We start from the raw sequence: 19,530 nt of genomic DNA, 5'->3' as shown, positions 1-19,530 counted from the left end.
GACAGTTGCGCGGTCATGCAACACTGTACCCATATGAATTTTGTTTAGCATTTTTTGGAGACAGATAAAACTTTATTTTGGTGGTATTCATTCACCACTGGGATTTTTTTTTTTTTCTATATAAATGAAAAAGTCCAAACATTTTGAAAAAAAAATGTTTTTCTTATAAAATTTTGCAAATCTTTCTTCATAAATCTTGGCCAAAATTTATTCGGCTATCTTTTTAGTGAAAAAAAAAAAAAAATAACCCAAATTAGTTTATAACCAAACATAATTTTTCAATTTTTTTTTGTTTTACATTTTTATTTCATTTTTGTATATTATATTATTATTATTTTTTTTAACATAGTGTCACCATAGTGACACTGTACTACTTGTGGGGGGTGATTTTTTTTTTTTTTTTTTTTTTGCAAAACGACGGCCTTAGCGGCTGTGGGCTTATAGTTTTCAATGAACTACCACGGCGCTGTGGTAGTTCAGTGAAGCTTCCTGTCAGTATATCTGCTTGACCATACATCCTTGTGGGGGGTGATTTTTTTTTTTTTTTTTTTTTTTTTTTTTACATTGATTGCTTTTACACCCATAAAGGCTGTAAAAGCAATCATTTCTCCTTCTCTCTGGCTGCATTCTTGCAGCCATTGAGGAATTCTGTGTGAGCTTTGATTGGCCACAGCTTGTCACATGGTACAAGGCTGTTGTGAATAGCCCTGTACCATGTGACCTCTGTGATCATTCACAGATTTCACACATAGTAAGCAATGATGTCAGGAAGTGACATCTTGTTTACTATTATTATACAGTATTTATATAGCGCCAAAGGGTATGCTCAGCGCTGTACAGTAGCAAGGGGGACAGAACATGAGACTAGACAGTAACAAAACCGTACACGAGGGGTTCGAGGGCCCTACTCTTTCGAGCTTACTACTATTCATATGATCACTGATTGGCCAAACAGTGACCACATGAATCAGGACCTCACACAGAGGTCTCGTACAGTGATCGGTGTCCGGAGGACACAGCGGGCACCAGATTGCGGTACCGCGCACTCCCAGGGAGCGCGCACAGGCAGTGAATGCGGGGCTGTTTATAAATGGCAACCCGCTTTGGCACTGCTCCAGTCTGACCGTTTATGTATATGCGCTGGACAGGAAGTGGTTAATACCATGTCATACTTGCCTGCTTTGTGTAATGGTTTTGCATAGAGCAGCCCCCGATCTTCCTCTTCTCAGGTCCCCCGCTGGCACTCCTGGCCCCTCCCCTCTGCTGAGTGCCCCCACAGTAAACTGTTTGCTCTGGGGGCACTCGATGCTGAGGTGCCTCTGTGAGACACACAGCGCGTTTTAGCCTCTTCCATTCCCCTCACTTCCTCCTCACTGGCTGTGATTGGCTCCCGCTGCTGTGTCTGAGCCAATGAGGGCTCTGGTAAGTTTGGTGAACTAGCAGCACACTGAAGGTTTTTTACCTTCATGCATAGAATGAATGATGGTAAAAACCTTCAGCATTTGGAACCAGTTTAACTGGTTCCCATCTAGCCTGCTGTACAGTGACGGCTGGGCGGGACCTCTCTCCTTCTGGGAGGACATCATCCCATTCTTGCCACGCATACACGCCCCAGGGGGCTGGCAGCATGAGGATCCGTGGTGAGCTGTGTACCTCAGACGCAGCGCATCACCGATCAAGGTAAAGAGGCAATGACGTTGGTTCTTTACCAACTGAGCATGTCCAATCACAGCTGATCACTTGTAAACAAACGCTGGTCATTGGCATTTCCTTTCCTCAGCACTGTCACTGTCTGAGGAAAGGTAAGCTGATAACCGGCTTTCCTGTGACGGGACATTTACACTGATAATCAGTGCAGCATATTCGTGCCCATCAATGCAGCCTAATCAATGCACAGCAGTGAAGAAGAAAAGTCACTTATCTGCAAAATTGTATAACAGAAATTAAAAAAAAGGTGTTTGTTTTTTTTTGGGGGGGAGGGTTGGGGGTTTGGGACTTTTTTGTTTTTTGCTTTTCATTTGTTTAGCAAAAAATAAAAATCCCAGTGATGATTAAATAACACCAAAAGAAAGTTCTCTCTGTGTGAAACAAAAATAAAAATGTCATATTGGTACAGTGTTGCATGACTACACAGTTGCCATTCGAAGTGTGACAGCATTGAAAGCTGAAAATTGGTCTTGGCAGAAAGGGGTGAAAGTGCCCGGCATTGAAATGGTTAAAGAGCAAGCACTTTATTATCATCAACCCTCCTCCCTCTGACAGGCCGTATGAGGAGACTTCTCCCCGTACGATCTGTCAGATTTGAAAACAGCGCAGCTGTGCAGGGCTCCACCCACATGGCCGTGTCATTCATTCACGGACTTCTGTGTATGAATGATCTGCAAGTCCCGACAGCCTTAGCGGCTGTGGGCTTGTAGTTTTCAATGAACTACCACGGCGCTGTGGTAGTTCAGTGAAGCTTCCTGTCAGTATATCTGCTTGACCATACATCCCGTACATCCTGTACGGTAAGCAGATATTCTGACAGGTCTGCAGGAGACCTGCATGGAACCAGCAATCTACTAATCGCTGGTGAAATGCTTTCCAGGCTCCTTTTGGACAAAAATAATAAATGTACATTTTTTACTTGCAAAAAAATGTGCATTTATTATTTTTGTCCAAAAGGTGAACTTATCCTTTATGACAAGGGGACTGATCGCTGACTCTACTGACGTTCGAGGTACATTGTTTCTTCTAACCTGCATTGGCACCATGATCAGCAATGTCATTTGTGGGCAGAGTATTCTCCTGCCTCACTGTTGTAGTTCTGTGGATGGGTCCTTCATCTGCTTCAGCAGCAGGTACCTACAGAACTCCCACTCAGTCCGTAGGGCTTGAAGTCAGATCATTTTATTTATTGTTTATTGCAGGTACCTATTTAGCGCCATCAATTTACGTAGTGCATTTTTTTTATATATAAATATATATATATTATTATACAGGATTTATATAGTGCCAACAGTTTGCTCAGTGCTTTACAATATAATGGGAGACAATACAGCAACAATACAGTTCAATACAAGAGGGATAGGAGGGCCTGATCCTGGGAGCTTACAATCTAGGAATATATATATATATATATATATATATATATATAGTACATTCAGTCCCTAACCCCTCCCCCCTCAAGGAGCCTACAATCTAAGGTCCCGAACGTACATACACATACTAGGGACAATTAAGCTACCAGCATGTCTTTGGAGTGTGGGAGGAAACCGAAGTACCTGTAGGAAACCCACACAGACACAGGGAGAGCAGGCAAACTCCAGGCAGGTGGTGCCATGGTTGGGATTCAATCTGATGACCCAATTCTGCCAGGCGGAAGTGCTAACCATTTAGCCACTGTTCTGCCTTCTTCATGAATGTGCATTCCTACAGTTATAAATTGGGGGGTTGTTTATACGAGTCCTCGGCTGGGATTTGGGTGCTCAGGTCACCCCCTTAATCTCTCAGTCTTACCCCTTATGCCTTGTATCTCTCTCATCCTCCCCATCACCATTTTTTGTGCCATGTGTGTATCTTTCCAGGTCTTCCTGTGTTCCCCGCACTGGGAACCCTTGTGAGAACCTGACTTTGGGAGTTGTGTCCCACTTAGATTTACACGCCCTTCTTCTATATTCTCAGTTCCTGTATAACCCTCAAGGTATCCCTCCACATTCTAGACTGTCCCCCTGACCTACAAGGTTGGCCAGGATCAGTTTCTGCTGCTCAATTCCCATAGCAAGGACCTGACCCTCTGTGTCCTTCAAAGGCACCTGCTATTTCACGAGCACTAGAAAGTATAACATTTCCATCAAATTGGGGATCTGCAAGTCTGATGTTTGCTTCCAATGCACCTTTAACAAAGGAAAATACCATTTGTCTACACAAGCCCTTCTCCGAACATTGGAGATATATGTTGCAGCAACTGTTCAGGTTACCCTGTTAGTCTTTGTTTGTCTTGACTCTTTTCACTTTTGCTGGTCAGCTTGGTCTGTAAGTAGATTCTGGGAGAGAATGCAGATGGAGTGTGGGCAGCACAGAGGCTAAATGGTTAGCACTTCCGCCTGGCAGTACTAGGGTCGTGGGTTCGAATCCCAACCACGGCACCACCTGCCTGGAGTTTGCATGTTCTCCCTGTGCCTGCGTGGGTTTCCTTCGGGTACTCCAGTTTCTGCCGACCCTCCAAAGACATGCTGGTAGGTAAATTGGCTCCTGTCTAAATTGTCCCTAGTACATGTATGTATGAATGTGAGTTAGGGACCTGAGATTGTACACCCCTTGAGGGTTAGGGACTAATGTGAATGTACAATATATATATAAAGTGCTGTGTAAATTGATGGCGCTATATAAGTACCTGAAATAAATAATAAATGGAGTAACACAAGTTCACACATTTTTCCTTTCTTGTTATATTGTTCTCCCTCTAGTGGTTAGAAGCAGTTCTGCACCTTTCCTTAACCACTTGTCCTCCAGATTTTACCCCCTTCCTGACTCGGCCATTTTTTGCTATTTGGCACTGCGCTAATTTAGCTGACAATTGTGCAGTCATGCAACACACTACCCATATGAAATTTCTATCATTTTTCACACAAATAGAGCTCTCTTTTTGGTGGTATTTCATCACCACTGGGTTTGTGACAATGCTGACCAATTAAAATCCCTTTAGTCTGTAATGTCATCACTGCAAGGATATGAGAAAGCTGCGGCGATTACAGATCCTCGCACCTGTGAAGTGGCTTTTCATTGTCTGACAGTGGGGATTAGGGAGGGTGTCCAGTGGATGGCTGAAACCATGGGAGAAGCAGGAGGAGCCCAAGCTGCAGACACTGATGTTCACAGAGGGATTGGGAGCCGGAGGTGGTGTAACCCATCATGCAGGGAGGTTTTTTTTCCCGCAGTGCTCCTGGGAAAGCACATGCGATTTGGACAGGAACCGCGTTCCTGTTCAAATCCCATGCAGTTCTTTTTGTAGTGTGATTTGAGCCCATTCATTTTGTATGGACTCAAATCGCACTGTAAAGGTATCGGTACTTGGTAATGGTTCAGTGCATCCCTACTTTCTTCTATAAAACATATCAAATAACAAAAAATTTAAAAATCTAATTTCTTCATTAATTTAGTCCAAAACGTATTCTGCTACATGTCTTTTGTAAGAAAAAAAAAAATCCCAATCCGTGTATATTATTTGGTTTGCGTAAAAGTTATAGCATCTACAAACTATGGTTTATATATACTGGATTTTTTTTCTTTGATACTAGTAATGATCAGCGACTGATAGTGGGACTGTGATAGTGCGGCGAGCAATTATTATTATTAGTATACAGTATTTATAAAGCACCAATAGTTCGCTCAGCGCTGTACATTACAAAGGGGGACAGAACATGTGACAGAACAATACCAATACAATGCAAAACATGAGGGGATTGAGGGCCCTGATCTTTGGAGCTTACAATCTAGGAGGGAGGGGATGGTGGCACAGGAGGAGATAGCTGTGGGGGATGGAGTGGTAGGAAGAGTGGAGGAGATTGGCAAGTTAGCAGGGGGCGGGGTAGGCTTCCCTGAAGAGATGGGTTTTCAGGGTGCGCCTAAAGGAGAGGAGAGTAGGTGATAATCTGATGGGTTGGGGCAGGGAGTTCCAGAGGATGGATGACACCCTGGAGAAGTCCTGGAGGCGGGCATGGGAGGAGGAGACCAGGGAACTAGAGAGAAGAAGGTCTTGTGAGGAGTGGAGTGTGTGTGCTGGGCGGTACTTGGATATTAGGTCAGAGATGTAGTACGGGGCAGTATGGTGGACAGCTTTGTACGTCAGTGTTAGGATTTTGAATTTGATCCGTTGCGCAATCGGAAGCCAGTGGAGAGATTGGCAGAGAGGGGTGGCGGAGACGGAGCGGTTGGAAAGGTGAATGAGTCTGGCAGCCATATTCAGGATGGACTGAAGCGGGGATAGCCTGTGGCGAGGCAGGCCAGTGAGGAGGGAGTTGCAGTAGTCGAGTCTTGATATGATGAGGGAGTGGATGAGCTGTTTAGTGGTTTCTGGGGTTAGGAACGTGCAGATTTTGGCGATGTTGCGGAGGTGGAGTCTGCACGAGTTTGTTAAAGATTGGACTTGGGGCAATCTAACACTAGCTGAGACTGACATCAATAGTGATGCTTTTATACACTGTCACTGTGCTAATGGCACTGCCACATTTTTAAATTCCTTTTTGCAACCATGGGAAAAACATATATGTTTACAGGCAGGATTACCCATAACCCCCATCCCCTGCTCCTGTAGTTGGATCACTGATTCTCACAATGGTCAGAAACGAAGGGAGGGTCAAGGTGAAATCAGCCTCTTGCAATTAAAAAGATGAAAAGTCAACCAACTACAGCTGAAGGAATCTCTAGCAACCTCTTGAAGAACCCTAGAGTTCCACTGAACCCTGGCTGAGAATACCTGCTTTGGTTCCTGCCCTCAGAGTCTACAGTCTCTGGTCCCTATCTCACACACTTACTAGAGCCAATTTATATGGGAGTCCGTTAATTTGCCAGCATGTCTTTCGGCTGTAGAAAGAAGCAGGAGAACATTCAGTAAGTGTCCTGACCCAGATTCGAAGTAAAAACTCCAGTTTTGAAAGGCAGAAGTGCTAACTACTGGGGTACTGTGATTGTTTTATTACATCAGTATGCAAAGACAATGAATTGTGGAAACACAGAAGAATTTCTTTTGTGGTCCATTTATGAATCACTCAGGTTTACTGTGGCTAGAGAAAGTCTCTGTTGACTTTTCATGCGTATGTTAATTTCCCCCATAGTGCATGTACTGCTCGATGTTACCGGATTTGTAGACGGCAGTTTTGTTGATCAGGTGTTGAGAATTTTGTGTTTTTATATACAATGTTTGTGCTCTTTTGTAATGTTTTATATCTCTTTATTTTCAGTTTTGGAAATGTACAGCAAATTACAAGTGCAGATGAAAACTAAAAGGTGAGAGCACAGGTTGTTTTACTTTTTTTTTTTCTGGTGTCTTCTTATTTTGTATTGGGTCATCCTACGTTTGACCTTGTAGACTTTGGCATCCTGAGCCTTAAAGCGGAGTTCCACTCACACTGTAAAAAAATAAAAGGTGGAGACTACAGAATTCATTCCAATACATTTACTCAGGAGTCCACTGTTGTCATCATATGGAAACTGACCCCAAGAAATGTCATGCGTCCATTGCTGGAGTGCATGTTGACAGGCAGTGGCTGCTGGAGAAGCAGCAAAAGATGGATATGGGTGAAATCAAATATTTTAATATAAAAAAAAATGGCAGTTGTTGGATGCACAGTGCTTTGAAGTGTTCACCTTTTCAGAAAAAATGAAAAGTTGCACCAACACCCTGTTGATTAAGGCTATTGACCCCCCCCAGGTATTGACCTACCACAACCTTTTCCACATTAGGTGTGCCAGTAGTCCGTAGCAGGCTATAGGTTTTTAGATTTTTTTGCTGCACATCTTATCTCATATCAGCTTCAAATCCATCACTTTCGCACCTCAGATCACCCCAATTCCTGCACTTTTTACACCTCTGATCACCCTGATTCCTGCACCTTCACACCTCAGGTCATCCCCAATTCCTCACCTTCAGACTTGAGATCATCGCAATTCCTGCACTATTAGTCCTTAGATCACTGCAATTCCTGCATCCTCATACTTCAGGTTACCGCAATTCCTGCACTTTCACACCTCAGATCACCCCAATTTCTGCACTTTCACACCTCAGATCACCCCAATTCCTGCACATCTTCACACCTCAGGTCACCCCAATTCCTGCATCTTCACACCTCAGGTCACCCCTATTCCTGCACCTTCACACCTCAGGTCACCCCTATTCCTGCACCTTCACACCTCAGGTCACCCCTATTCCTGCACCTTTCCACCTCAAATCTGCCCCAATTCCTGCACTTTCACACCTCAGATCTGCCCCAATTCCTGCATCTTCACACCTCAGGTCACCCCTATTCCTGCACCTTCACATCTCAGATCAGCCCAATTACTGCACCATCACACCCCAGAACACCGTAATTCCTGCACCATCAGACCTCAGATCACCCCCAATTCCTTCACCTTCATACCTCAAGTCAGCCTCAGTTCATCTCTTTGAGACCTCAGATCAACCCAGTTCCTGCACTATTCTTTCATTACTGTGATTCCGGCACCATCAGACCTCAGATAAGCCCCAATTCTTGCACCTTCATGCCGCAGGTCATCTCCAGTTCCTGACCCTTCATTCCTCAGGTCATCCCCAGTTCCTGACCCTTCATTCCTCAGGTCATCACCAGTTCCTGACCCTTCATTCCTCAGGTCATCCCCAGTTCCTGACCCTTCACTCCTCAGGTCATCCCCAGTTCCTGACACTGCACTCCTCAGATCACCATCATTTCTGCATCATCAGACCTCAGATAGGCCCTGTTCCTCACCTTCACACCTGATCGGCCTCAATTCCTGTTCCATCAGAAACGCAGTGGTTTTACCTGTCATGTCAGGGAGGTGGGTGGGCTGTGCCTAGGAGGGCAGGCCAGGCTTTGTAACTGGCAGCCCAATAAGCTTTCAATTATAGGTTATGATAGTGGCTCTTCTGGTTGATTCTGAAAAAGACATTGTGTGCCCATCTAGACACTTGGGCCATAAGTTGATGAGCCTCACCATAGAGACATCGTTCCCAGTTTGGAGCACAACTTGTGATTTTTGCCATAACCCATGGAGGTTAGGACCTGGGCCAGTTAAAGGCCCTCTATTGCAAAGGTTTGCCAACACAACTCTTGCCTAGAGGGCCAAATGTCTTCATCTGCATGGCACAACATAAAGGATAAAACTATTGAGTGTGCCCACTGATAATGGTGGGCAAATATCAGCAGGTAGGGATTGGGTAGATATGAGCTCTCCTGTAGATTAGGGGATATTTCTATGGGCAGTGACGAGTGCGTATCGTTATCGCCTCCCTTTGCGCACACCGGAGCATCAGGCCCGGTTCCTTTTGTGTCGAAATCTCCCATCCAGCAAAATCCTTCAACAAACACAGGCCCTGCCAAAGCAAACAATAAAGTTCACACAGTGGAACCCCTGAATGGAGTTTGCGGTTTAGAAGTCAGTGTTTAAAACCTGTGTAATCAGATCGCACCTAATCTGCCCTGTCAGGCCGCTCGCTGCGATATTTACATACCAAATGGTTTTAGGCTACTGTAAAGGGCGCACTGTGCCAACAGCCTTTCATTCCCTGCTTGGACGGCTTCTTTCAGCACCCCCTGACTTATTTACACGTGGCTGGTGCTGCTTGCGGCTCGCACAATCATCTGAAACCTTCTGGTTTTTGTAGCCCGGGGCGGCTGTAAGCCGTGACCGCTGCGTGATCTTTAAATAAACTCGTTTCCTATTGAAGGACAAGTCTCGTGCAAACGCAGTCTAAATGTTATTCCTGACCCTTTCTAAAGAGAGAGAACTCCTTCCAACCACATCATCCAAAACAAATAATTAAAGTATTTCAGGAGGTAAAAAAAAAAGTGAAATCGAAGTCAAGTCTGATTTTTGAAAGATTAACCCTTTGCTTGTCTTGGCATGTAATCACGGCCTGAGCTTCAAAAAGTGCAGCTTAGGAACATAGTGTCGTCTGCATTCTAATCAACACAAAGACTAATCATGGCAAATTAAAGGGAAGCTACGTTATAGACAAACTCCAGAGTATAAGTGAGCCGCGCCCAGCTCTCCCTATCTCACTAGCACCCATTTCATTCCCCCCTCCCCCAGCTTTCCCTAGCACCCATTTCATTCCCCCCTCCCCCAGCTTTCCCTAGCACCCATTTCATTCCCCCCTCCCCCAGCTTTCCCTAGCACCCATTTCATTCCCCCCTCCCCCAGCTTTCCCTAGCACCCATTTCATTCCCCCCTCTCCCAGCTTTCCCTAGCACCCATTCTCCCATCCCCCTAGCTCTCCCTAGCACCCATCCCCCCCTCCCCCTTGCTCTCCATAGCACCCATCCCCCCCTCCCCCTTGCTCTCCATAGCACCTATCCCCCCAGCTCTCCTTAGCACTCATGCCCCCCCCCCCCAGCTCTCCTTAGCACTCATTCCCCCCCCCCCCCCAGAGCTCTCCCTAGCACCCATGCCTCCCCCCCCCAGCTCTCCTTAGCACTCATTCTCCCCCCCAGCTCTCTCCCTAGCACCCATGCCCCCCCCCCAGCTCTCCTTAGCACTCCCCCCCCCCCCCCCCCACCAGAGCTTTCCCTAGCACCAGTTCCCATCCCCCCACAGACCATCTCCAGAATATAACTGAACCCCCAAGCTCTCCCTAGCACTCATATCACCCACACACACACACCCTAGCTCTCCCTAGAACCCATTTCTCCCCCAGATCTCCCTAACACCCATCCCCCAGAATATAAGTGAGCCCCGCCCAGCTTTCCCTTGCACCCATTCCATTCCCCCCTCCCCCAGCTTTCCCTTGCACCCATTCCCCCATCTCCCTAGAACCCATCCCCCCTCCCCCTTGCTCTCCATAGCACCCATTCCCCCAGCTCTCCCTAGCACCCATGCCCCCCCCCAGCTCTCCTTAGCACTTATTCCCCCCCCCCCCGAGGTTTCCCTAGCACCCATTCCTATCCCCGCACAGATCATCTCCAGAGTATAAGTGAACCCCCAAGCTCTCCCTTGCACTCTTATCACCCCCCAGCTCTCCCAAGCACCCATTTCTCCCCCAGCTCTCACTAACACCCAATCCCCCCCCCCCCCCCCAGCTTTCTCTAGCACCCATTCCACGCCTTTCCCCAGATTTCTCTAGCACCCATTTCTTCTTCAGCTCTCCCTAGCACCCCTCCCCCAACCCCCCAACTCTCCCTTGTACCCCTCCCTCCCGGCACTCCCTAGCACCCAGGCTGGACAGAAAACGATTGGTGTCTAGCAGAAAGCGATGGGAAGACATACATCTGCCAGCTGTCTGCAGTGCCATCACATACCAATGTGACTCCTCCAATGGCCTGAAGCACACACCACATCTATGGGTAACCTCCCCAAGGCCTTGTACACGTCACCTTAGCTTGTAGAAGAGCAGTGTGCACAGCAGGCTTTTACAAAGCTTCTAGCTGTCACTTTAAACAAACTGTGAACAAACTTTGTCAGTCTGTCAACACATTTTAAGCATTGCTGAATCTTGTAGGAAGCCTGCTAGCAGCTATTTTAATGTGACAGCATTCCCATATAGGTCTGTGTTGTCACTCCCAAAAAAGGGCTGAAGGCTGTTTAAAGGATAACTTCACTTTAAAAATAAATAAATGCACCTTTACTATTTTTTTTTTTGAGCCTGGAAAGAATGGCACCTGCATTCAGCAAACTTGTCAGTGTATCTGTGTGCCTGTAATAAAAAAAAAAAGGGCAGGAAATAAGTTAAAAATCTTTCTCGCACTCGCCTGATACGAAACCGTCCAAGAATGGCTTAAAAGACATTGTTCCGTTTAATCCTGGAAAGGAAGTAGCATTTAATTTATATATCCATCTGAGCTCACATTGGAGCAAAGTTTTTTTTCCAATCACCTCCTTGTGAGCTCGGATGGATCCTATCCAGGACAAGGAAATTAACTTTGGGAAATGTATTCCCATGAATGACCACTATGTGACGTCCTGAGGGTCCCTGTTGTTGGACTTCATGCTGGAGATATGGCGATACATTCGACGCCAGAGCTCTAATTTCGTTTTGCCTACATAAAAGCAATTGCAATCGCATGTGAGCAGATCTACTACCCCATTAGTTTTGCAATTGCCATAATGTTTGGGAATAAATTTCTCTCCATTTGGTAATGTAATAGATTTTTTAGTGTTGATACAGTTGCAAGAAAAAGTATGTGAACCCCTTGGGATTACGTGGAGTTTTGCATGAATTGGGCATAAAATGTGCTCTGAACGTCATCTAAGTCACAATAGAAGAACACAGTCTGCTGAACATAATACTACACAAACATTAGATGTTGCCATGGTTTAATTGCACATAACATGTAAACATTCACAGTGCAGGGAGGAAAAAGTATGTGAACCTTTGGACTTAATAACTGGTTGACCCTCCTTTGGCAGCAATAACCTCAACCAAACGTTTCCTGTAGTTGCAGATCAGACCTGCACAACGATCTGGAGTCATTTTGGACCACTCCTCTTCACAAAACTGTTTCAGTGTAGCAATATTCTTGGGATGTCTGGTGTGAATCGCTCTCTTAAGGTCATGCCACAGCATTTCAATCGGGTTGAGGTCAGGACTCTGACTGGGCCACTCCAGAAGGCGTATTCTGTGCTGTTGCAGCCATTGTTTTGTTGAATTACTTGTATGCTTTGGGTCATTGTCCTGTTGTATCACCCATCCTCTGTGGAGCTTCAGTTGGCGGACAGATGGTCGTACGTTTTCCTGCAAAATGTCTTGATAAACTCTGGAATTCATTTTCCCATCAATGACAACAATCCGTCCAGGCCCTGAGGCAGCAAAGCAGCCCCAAACCATGATGCTCCCTCCGCCATGTTTTACAGTGGGGATGAGGTTTTGATGTTGGTGTGCTGTGCCTTTTTTTCTCCACACATAGTGTTGTGTGTTCTTCCCAAACAACTCAATCTTGGTTTCATCTGTCCACAGTATATTTTGCCAGTAGTGCTGTGGAACATCCAGGTGCTCTTTTGCAAACTTCAAACGTGCTACAATCTTCTTTTTGGACAGCAATGGCTTCCTCCGTGGTGTCCTCCCATGTACTCCATTCTTGTTTAATGTTTTCCTTATTGTAGATGTGTCATCAAAAATGATAGCATGTGCCAGAGATTTCTGTAGGTCTTTAGCTGACACTCTGGGATTCTTCTTTACCTCATGCAGCATTCTGCGCTGTGCTCTTGCAGTCATTTTTACAGGACGACCACGCCTAGGGAGAGTAGCAACAGTGCTAAACTTTCTCCATTTGTAGACAGTCTGTCTTACCGTGGACACATGAACATCAAGGCTTTTGGAGATACTTTTGTAACCCTTTCCAGCTTCATGCAAGTCAACAGTTCTTGATTGTAGGTCTTCTGAGAGCTCTTTTCTGCGAGGCATAGTTCACATCAGACAGTGCTTCTTGAAACCAGCAAACCCAAAACAGGTGTGTGTTTTTTAAGGGCAGGACAGCTGTCAGCAACACATCCAATATCATCACACTGATTGGAGTCAAGGTTGGCTCACTCCTGGCTCCAATTAGCTCTGGGAGAAGTCATTAAGCTAGGGCCTCACATACTTTTTCCTCCCTGCACTGTGAATGTTTACATGTTATGTGCAATTAAACCATGGCAACATCTAATGTTTGTGTAGTATTATGTTCAGCAGACTGTGTTCTTCTATTGTTGTGACTTAGATGACGTTCAGAGCACTTTTTATGCCCAATTCATGCAAAACTCCACGTAATCCCAAGGGGTTCACATACTTTTTCTTACAGGGGTCTTGGTACTTTTGTGGTTGATATTCACTCTGTACTAAACGATCTTTTATGGAGTTGACTCAGGGTTATTATTATGTCCACTGACACCCATGTTGGGGGTTATTCTCATGTCCACTGACACCCATGTTGGGGGTTATTCTCATGTCCACTGACACCCATGTTGGGGGTTATTCTCATGTCCACTGACACCCATGTTGGGGGTTATCCTCATGTCCACTGACACCCATGTTGGGGGTTATCCTCATGTCCACTGACACCCATGTTGGGGGTTATCCTCATGTCCACTGACACCCATGTTGGGGGTTATTATTGCGTTATCTGTCATCAATGCTGGAGTTATTCTACTTCTTGAGTGTGCATTGCAATTCACCACAAATGCAGCAGAACCAAAATTTTTGGTTGTTGAGGTGCAAAAATATGCTGCTAATGTGTGGCCCTCTAGTTGTAGGTTTGCGTGTGTGTGGAGTTCGCCTTTGAGGCCCTCTATAATTCTCCAGTTGACCAGCGGTGATCTAAATTGGTTGCAAACCCAAAACCTTTTTTTACCTAAATGCATTCCCTGGATGAGTATCAGCCCCTAACCCCCCCTTATACTTACCTGAGCCCTCATTCAATCCATCACTGTGCCTGTCTGCTGCAGTTCTCTCCTCTTCTCCCCGCTCTCAAAGGCTTTGCTTAGAGCAGTGGGAGCCTTTGGCTTCTGCTGCTGTCAGTCAGATTCTATGACAAGGGTGTAGGGGGCGGGGTCAAGCCTTGCTGTCTGTGTCTAAAGACACAGCAGGGTTCAGGATTGACCCCACAGGTATGCCGCAATAGGAAGATGCTTCCATATGGTGGCACACTAAGAAGAGGAGGAGCCAGGAGCACCAGTGGGGGATTCCAGAAGAGGAGGAACGGAGCTGCCCTGTGCAATTGTAGGTATATCATGTTTTACTTGAAAAAAAAAATGACCTTTCAGACACTTGCACATTTGTCCTGAGGATGCACCCAATCAGAATAATCCTGTTTCAGATGAGGTGACCTCTTAGATTGTAAGCTCCAAGGAGCAGGGCCCTCCTAACCCTCTTGTATTGTTGCTGTATTGTCTCCCGTTATATTGTAAAGTGCTGAACAAACTGTTGGCGCCATATAAATCCTGTATAATAATAATAATGAATAGAACCACCTTAGAGAATATGCAGGTAGAATGTGTCTTCTATTTAATCCTCAGATATCTAGGGTCTGATGTTCTCAGACCAATAGAGCTCTCAGACCCTTATGCAGGCCATAGCTTGGTTGAAAACCGGCCGTTTTTTTAATTAAAAAAAAAAAGAAAAAACGAAAAATAAACGGTCGTTCGATCGGCCGACGCTACCACCAATGGTAAAAAGTATTGCGGTTGCGACACTGTATCCATTTGTATCCATTTTGGATACAGATGTTTTTCTTCGGATACAAATAGATACATTATTGCAACCGCAAGACCTTTCATATAAAATATAATAGCGGACTGGGATTCTTTTTTTTTTCTTCTTTTCTTATTCTTCTTTTTCTTCTTCTTGCAGGTCACAGCTCATGCACAGATTTTTTATCGGTAAAAAGATCGGCTGATTTGCCCATCATTGCTGGCAAAATCGGCCGATCGGCAAAATCGGCCGTTTCCCCCCCCCCAACTTTACCGATTAAAAAAAAAATGTGCCAAAACCCTGAAAAGCGTCCGACCAATTAACCCACGAACGGTGCGAAAATCGGCCAATTTTCGACCTGTCTATGGCCTGCATTAGAAAGAAAGTCGTTTGTGCGTAAGAGTCTGGCAAGGGAATTCCAAAGATCCTAAGATGATTTGAAATCCGTCATTCCGCTGTAAGGAAAGAAATCTACAAAATGGCATAGATTATACAAATCAAATTGTTCAGGACTGGACACATTCAACCCAAGTGCTAAACATTCAATGACAAAAGAAGTCTCCAAAACCTGCAAAATTTCACAACATATTCAGGTAACTCTTGAAGCAGTTGGGATCAAAGTGGATCCATCTACGATTGGAAAGAGTTTATACCAATTCAGCCTGCATGAGCGGTGTGTTTTGATGTCCGAAAAGGACATTACAGCAGAATTAAGTTTGCCAATGACCATATAGGCAAAGACCAGTCCTGCTTGAACATTGTGCTGAAGACTGATAGAGTGGTTTGGTAACAGTAAACATGTTTGCTAGAAACCAAAGGCAGTTTTTTGGGAGAAGTTCCCCCCTGCAACTGTGAAGCATGGAGGTGGAAATGTTATGGCTTGGGGTTGCTTTGCTGCTTTAGGGCCTGGGCTACTTGAATCATCTATACATTATGCATCATGTCAAAGTGTTCTAAGAATGTGGGGTCATATGCCCCCCCCCCCTCCACAACTGTGAAGCATGGAGGTGGAAATGTTATGGTTTGGGGTTGCTTTGCTGCTTTAGGGCCTGGGCTGCTTGAATCATCTATACATTTTGCATCAGGTCAAAGTGTTCTAAGAATGTGGGGTCATATGTCCCCCCCCCTCCACAACTGTGAAGCATGGAGGTGGAAATGTTATGGTTTGGGGTTGCTTTGCTGCTTTAGGGCCTGGGCTGCTTGAATCATCTATACATTTTGCATCAGGTCAAAGTGTTCTAAGAATGTGGGGTCATCTGTCCAAAAGATTGTTGAAGTTCAATGCAGTCAGGATAATGATGAAAATCTCTCTAGCCAATCCACCAAGCAGGGATGCACCTATGCCGGTATCGGTGCTGATACAGAGTATTTTCTTGGTTACTCGTGAAAATAATCCCAATTGCTTAACCGATACTTTTGTGGTACGATTGGCGTTATTGAGATTCTTGTCCAAATCACATGTGGTTTCCCCACTTTCCTGTGTAAACCCATTATTGCCATAGCCGAGTTCACACAGGAGGGGTGCAGGCTCCCTGCAGGCATCACATGCTGAGTGTCAGCGGTAGGAGAGGAGAAAAAGCTGTGCTGACCAATCAGATGCTGTCTAGCCCGAACTGTCACCTTTGCAAGGAGAGGAAAGAAAGCAGTGTGGAAACTCGGGACACACTCCCTTCCACACAGCACACAGGAACAGAGCCGAGGTGTCTATTTACTGGAGGTCCCTTCCCTGTCACCATTTTTCTCTTGGTGTCAGGAAATGTTCTCAGCAGTGATTCATGCTGATAGCAGAGGAACAAAGCAGCAGACAGAAATGACACTTAGTGCTCTTAACCACTTCCAGTCCGGACACTTTTACCCCCTTCCAGTCCAGGCCAATTTTCAGCTTTCAGTGCTATCACACTTTGAACTACAATTGCACGGTCATGCAACACTGTACCCATATGAATTTTTTAGCATTTTTTTAGACAGATAAAGCTTTATTTTGGTGGTATTTCTTCACCGCTGGGATTTTTATTTTTTTTTTGCTATATAAATGAAAAATTCCAAAAATTTTGAAAAAAAGTGTTTCTTATAAAATGTTGCAATTAAATAATATTTCTTCATAAATCTTGGCCAACATTTATTCAGTTATCTCTTTAGTAAAAAAAAATAACCCAAATTAGTTTATAACCAAAAATTATAATTTTTAAACTTTTTTTTTTTTTTTACATTTTTATTTTATTTTTTATATTATTTAGTTTTTTTTTTACATACTATCACCATGGTGACACTGTACTACTTGTGGGGGGTGATGGAAGATTTTTTTTTTTTTTACACTGATTGCTTTTATACCCATTAAGGCTGTAAAAGCAATCATTTCTCCTTCTCTCTGGCTGCATTCTTGCAGCCATTGAGGAATACTGTGTGAGCTGTGATTGGTCACAGCTTGTCACATGGTACAAGGCTGTTGTGAATAGCCTTGTACCATGTGACCTCTGTGATCATTCACAGATTTCACATGTAGTAAGCAATGATGTCAGAAGCGACATCTTGCTTACTACTCTGCATGTGATCACTGATTGGCCAAACAGTGATCACTTGATCGGGACCTCACACAGAGGTCCCGAACAACGATCCGGAGGACACAGCGGGCACCGGATCGTTGTGCTGCGCGCTTCCTCCGTTCGGGCCGTTTATATACAACAACTGGATGGGAGGTGGTTAATTGAGATAGGTACACACTATAAAGGGATGTGCTTTGTTCATATTTCATGTCTGAGCTTTACAACCACTTTAATACTTTGAAGAATTCCAGGTGTACAATGTTACATTGCTCCAGCTTGAACCAATGTAACTATGTACCTGTGTGATCCCCCTGAAATCTCTGTAGTAGACTCCAGTGATCTCCACTTGCTTCCGGGTCCCATGCCGAATGGCTGCCCTGCTGCGTTCTCAACACAGGAAATCGGCCACTTGGCATTGGTGCCAATTGGGGAATGTTTTGTATGAGGTGGAGAGGTATTTCTTACCTGTTGATCCTACCACCAACCCAGTGAGCTGATAACTTTCTGTGCTCTCTGCCTGTGCTGCACCCTTATCAGTTCCTTTGTTCCTGGTTCTGTCTGTGGACTACAGGAACCCTCAATCTATGTTCTGGAGAGAAGGAAAAGGAAAGGTGTTCTGTAGTCCTGATCTGGTACACGAAATGTGTTACCGGCAGAATGATCAGGTGAACAGAAGAGCCTAAAGATGAAAATCTTAACATTTGTGTACTCTTCTCTAGTTGTGGAATTGTAATGGATATCATTAAAAAACAAAAATATTTCGCTCCAAAATTAAAATTAATTAAATAATATAACTCAAAAAATTCCCTGTGATTTAAATACTCATTTAAATATATAATAAATTGTGCCTTGTTCCATAATTACCATCAATTCAATTATATGATTAATGTGATATATTTTTCGATTAATTTGTAAAAATAATAAAAAATGTCAACTGTGCCTTATTAAAAATTATTTCAACTTAAATGTGGTAAAACTCAAATAAATCAGTTTATAATTTATTTATTTGGGTTTTACCACATTTAAGTTGTAATAATTTTTAATAAGTCACAGTTGACATTTTTTATTATTATTTTTACAAATTGATCGAAAAATATATCACATTAATCATATAATTGAATTGATGCTAATTATGGAAAAAGGCACAATTGATTATATATTTGAGTCTATAAATCAGGGGGAATTTTTTGAGTTATATTATTTAATTAATTTTAATTTTGGAGCGCGACATTTTTGTTTTTTAATGGTATGGTACAATTGCACATGATTATGAGGAAGTGATTAATGTCAGCGAACCACAATATTTATTAATTTAAAATCACAGAGGCTCACAAGTAAATATTTATACAATTGTGATGGATATGTTCTTGATTTTTCATGCCTTCCATAGACATTACCCTGCATTGAAGACTTTGGAACAGCTGGAGCACACTTACCTGCCTCAGGTTAGTCACTACCGTTTCTGCCAGGTCATGGTGGACAACATCCCGAGACTACGTGAGGAGATCAAAGAGGTGTCCATGTCCGACCTGAAGGACTTCCTGGAAAGCATCCGCAAGCACTCTGAGAGGATTGGAGAGTTCGCCATGAAGCAGGTGAGGAGAAATTCATCTTTAAACACAACAGGGCCTCTCAGGACTTTTTTGTCTTGTCTGTATCTCTCAGTGAGCTGTGCAATTGTAAATGAAACTCCAGTCTTCTCTCTAGATATGGTGACTGTGCTAAAAGATTTTATAAGGTCTCTAAAGATCCAAAACTGTGTTCACTAGAAGACACGATATACTCACCTCTCCAGCATCCCATGTCCTCTCTAACCCATTCTGCACATTTTTTTATTTCACCTTGTAAGGGCTCCATGTACACTGCAGCTGATAAACTCACGTTTAGGAGCTGTTCTGCATGTTTTTCAGCAGCCCCTGAACTCTACCTAATGTTTTCCTATGTGTCCATGTACACATCGTTGTTTACAGGCATTTGAGTTTACAGTCGTTTTTTTGAATGCAGAAAACGTGCGTTCAGCAGTCGATTTTTATCAGTGTTTCAAACGCAAAACGCTTGTAAACGCGGCTAAACGCATTTATAAGCGTTTGCGTTTGAAATTTTTCTTTAACTCTTCCAGTTGCCAATGCT

General features: G+C 44.1%; 1 protein-coding gene across 1 annotated transcript in view; it reads left to right on the top strand.

Annotated features, from left to right (window-relative positions):
• The window catches only part of LOC149440719 (exocyst complex component 6B-like), a gene marked incomplete at its 3' end in the record, with an annotated part of 134,094 nt that extends 115,030 nt beyond the window's left edge, over positions 1 to 19,064 (top strand). The window contains exons 5-6 of the mRNA XM_089658185.1: positions 6,942 to 6,987; positions 18,791 to 19,064. Coding sequence (XP_089514311.1) covers positions 6,942 to 6,987; positions 18,791 to 19,064 — 320 coding nt within the window. The remainder of the gene's footprint in view (positions 1 to 6,941; positions 6,988 to 18,790) is intronic.
• Between the last annotated feature and the right edge of the window lie 466 nt (positions 19,065 to 19,530).

This window comes from Staurois parvus, unplaced genomic scaffold (assembly GCF_062004578.1).
Source record: "Staurois parvus isolate SC_StPar_1 unplaced genomic scaffold, SC_StPar_1.0 ptg001057l, whole genome shotgun sequence".
NCBI lineage: Eukaryota > Metazoa > Chordata > Amphibia > Anura > Ranidae > Staurois > Staurois parvus.
The sequence above is the reverse complement of the archived record's forward strand: the minus strand, read 5'-3'. Positions and strand labels throughout refer to the sequence as shown.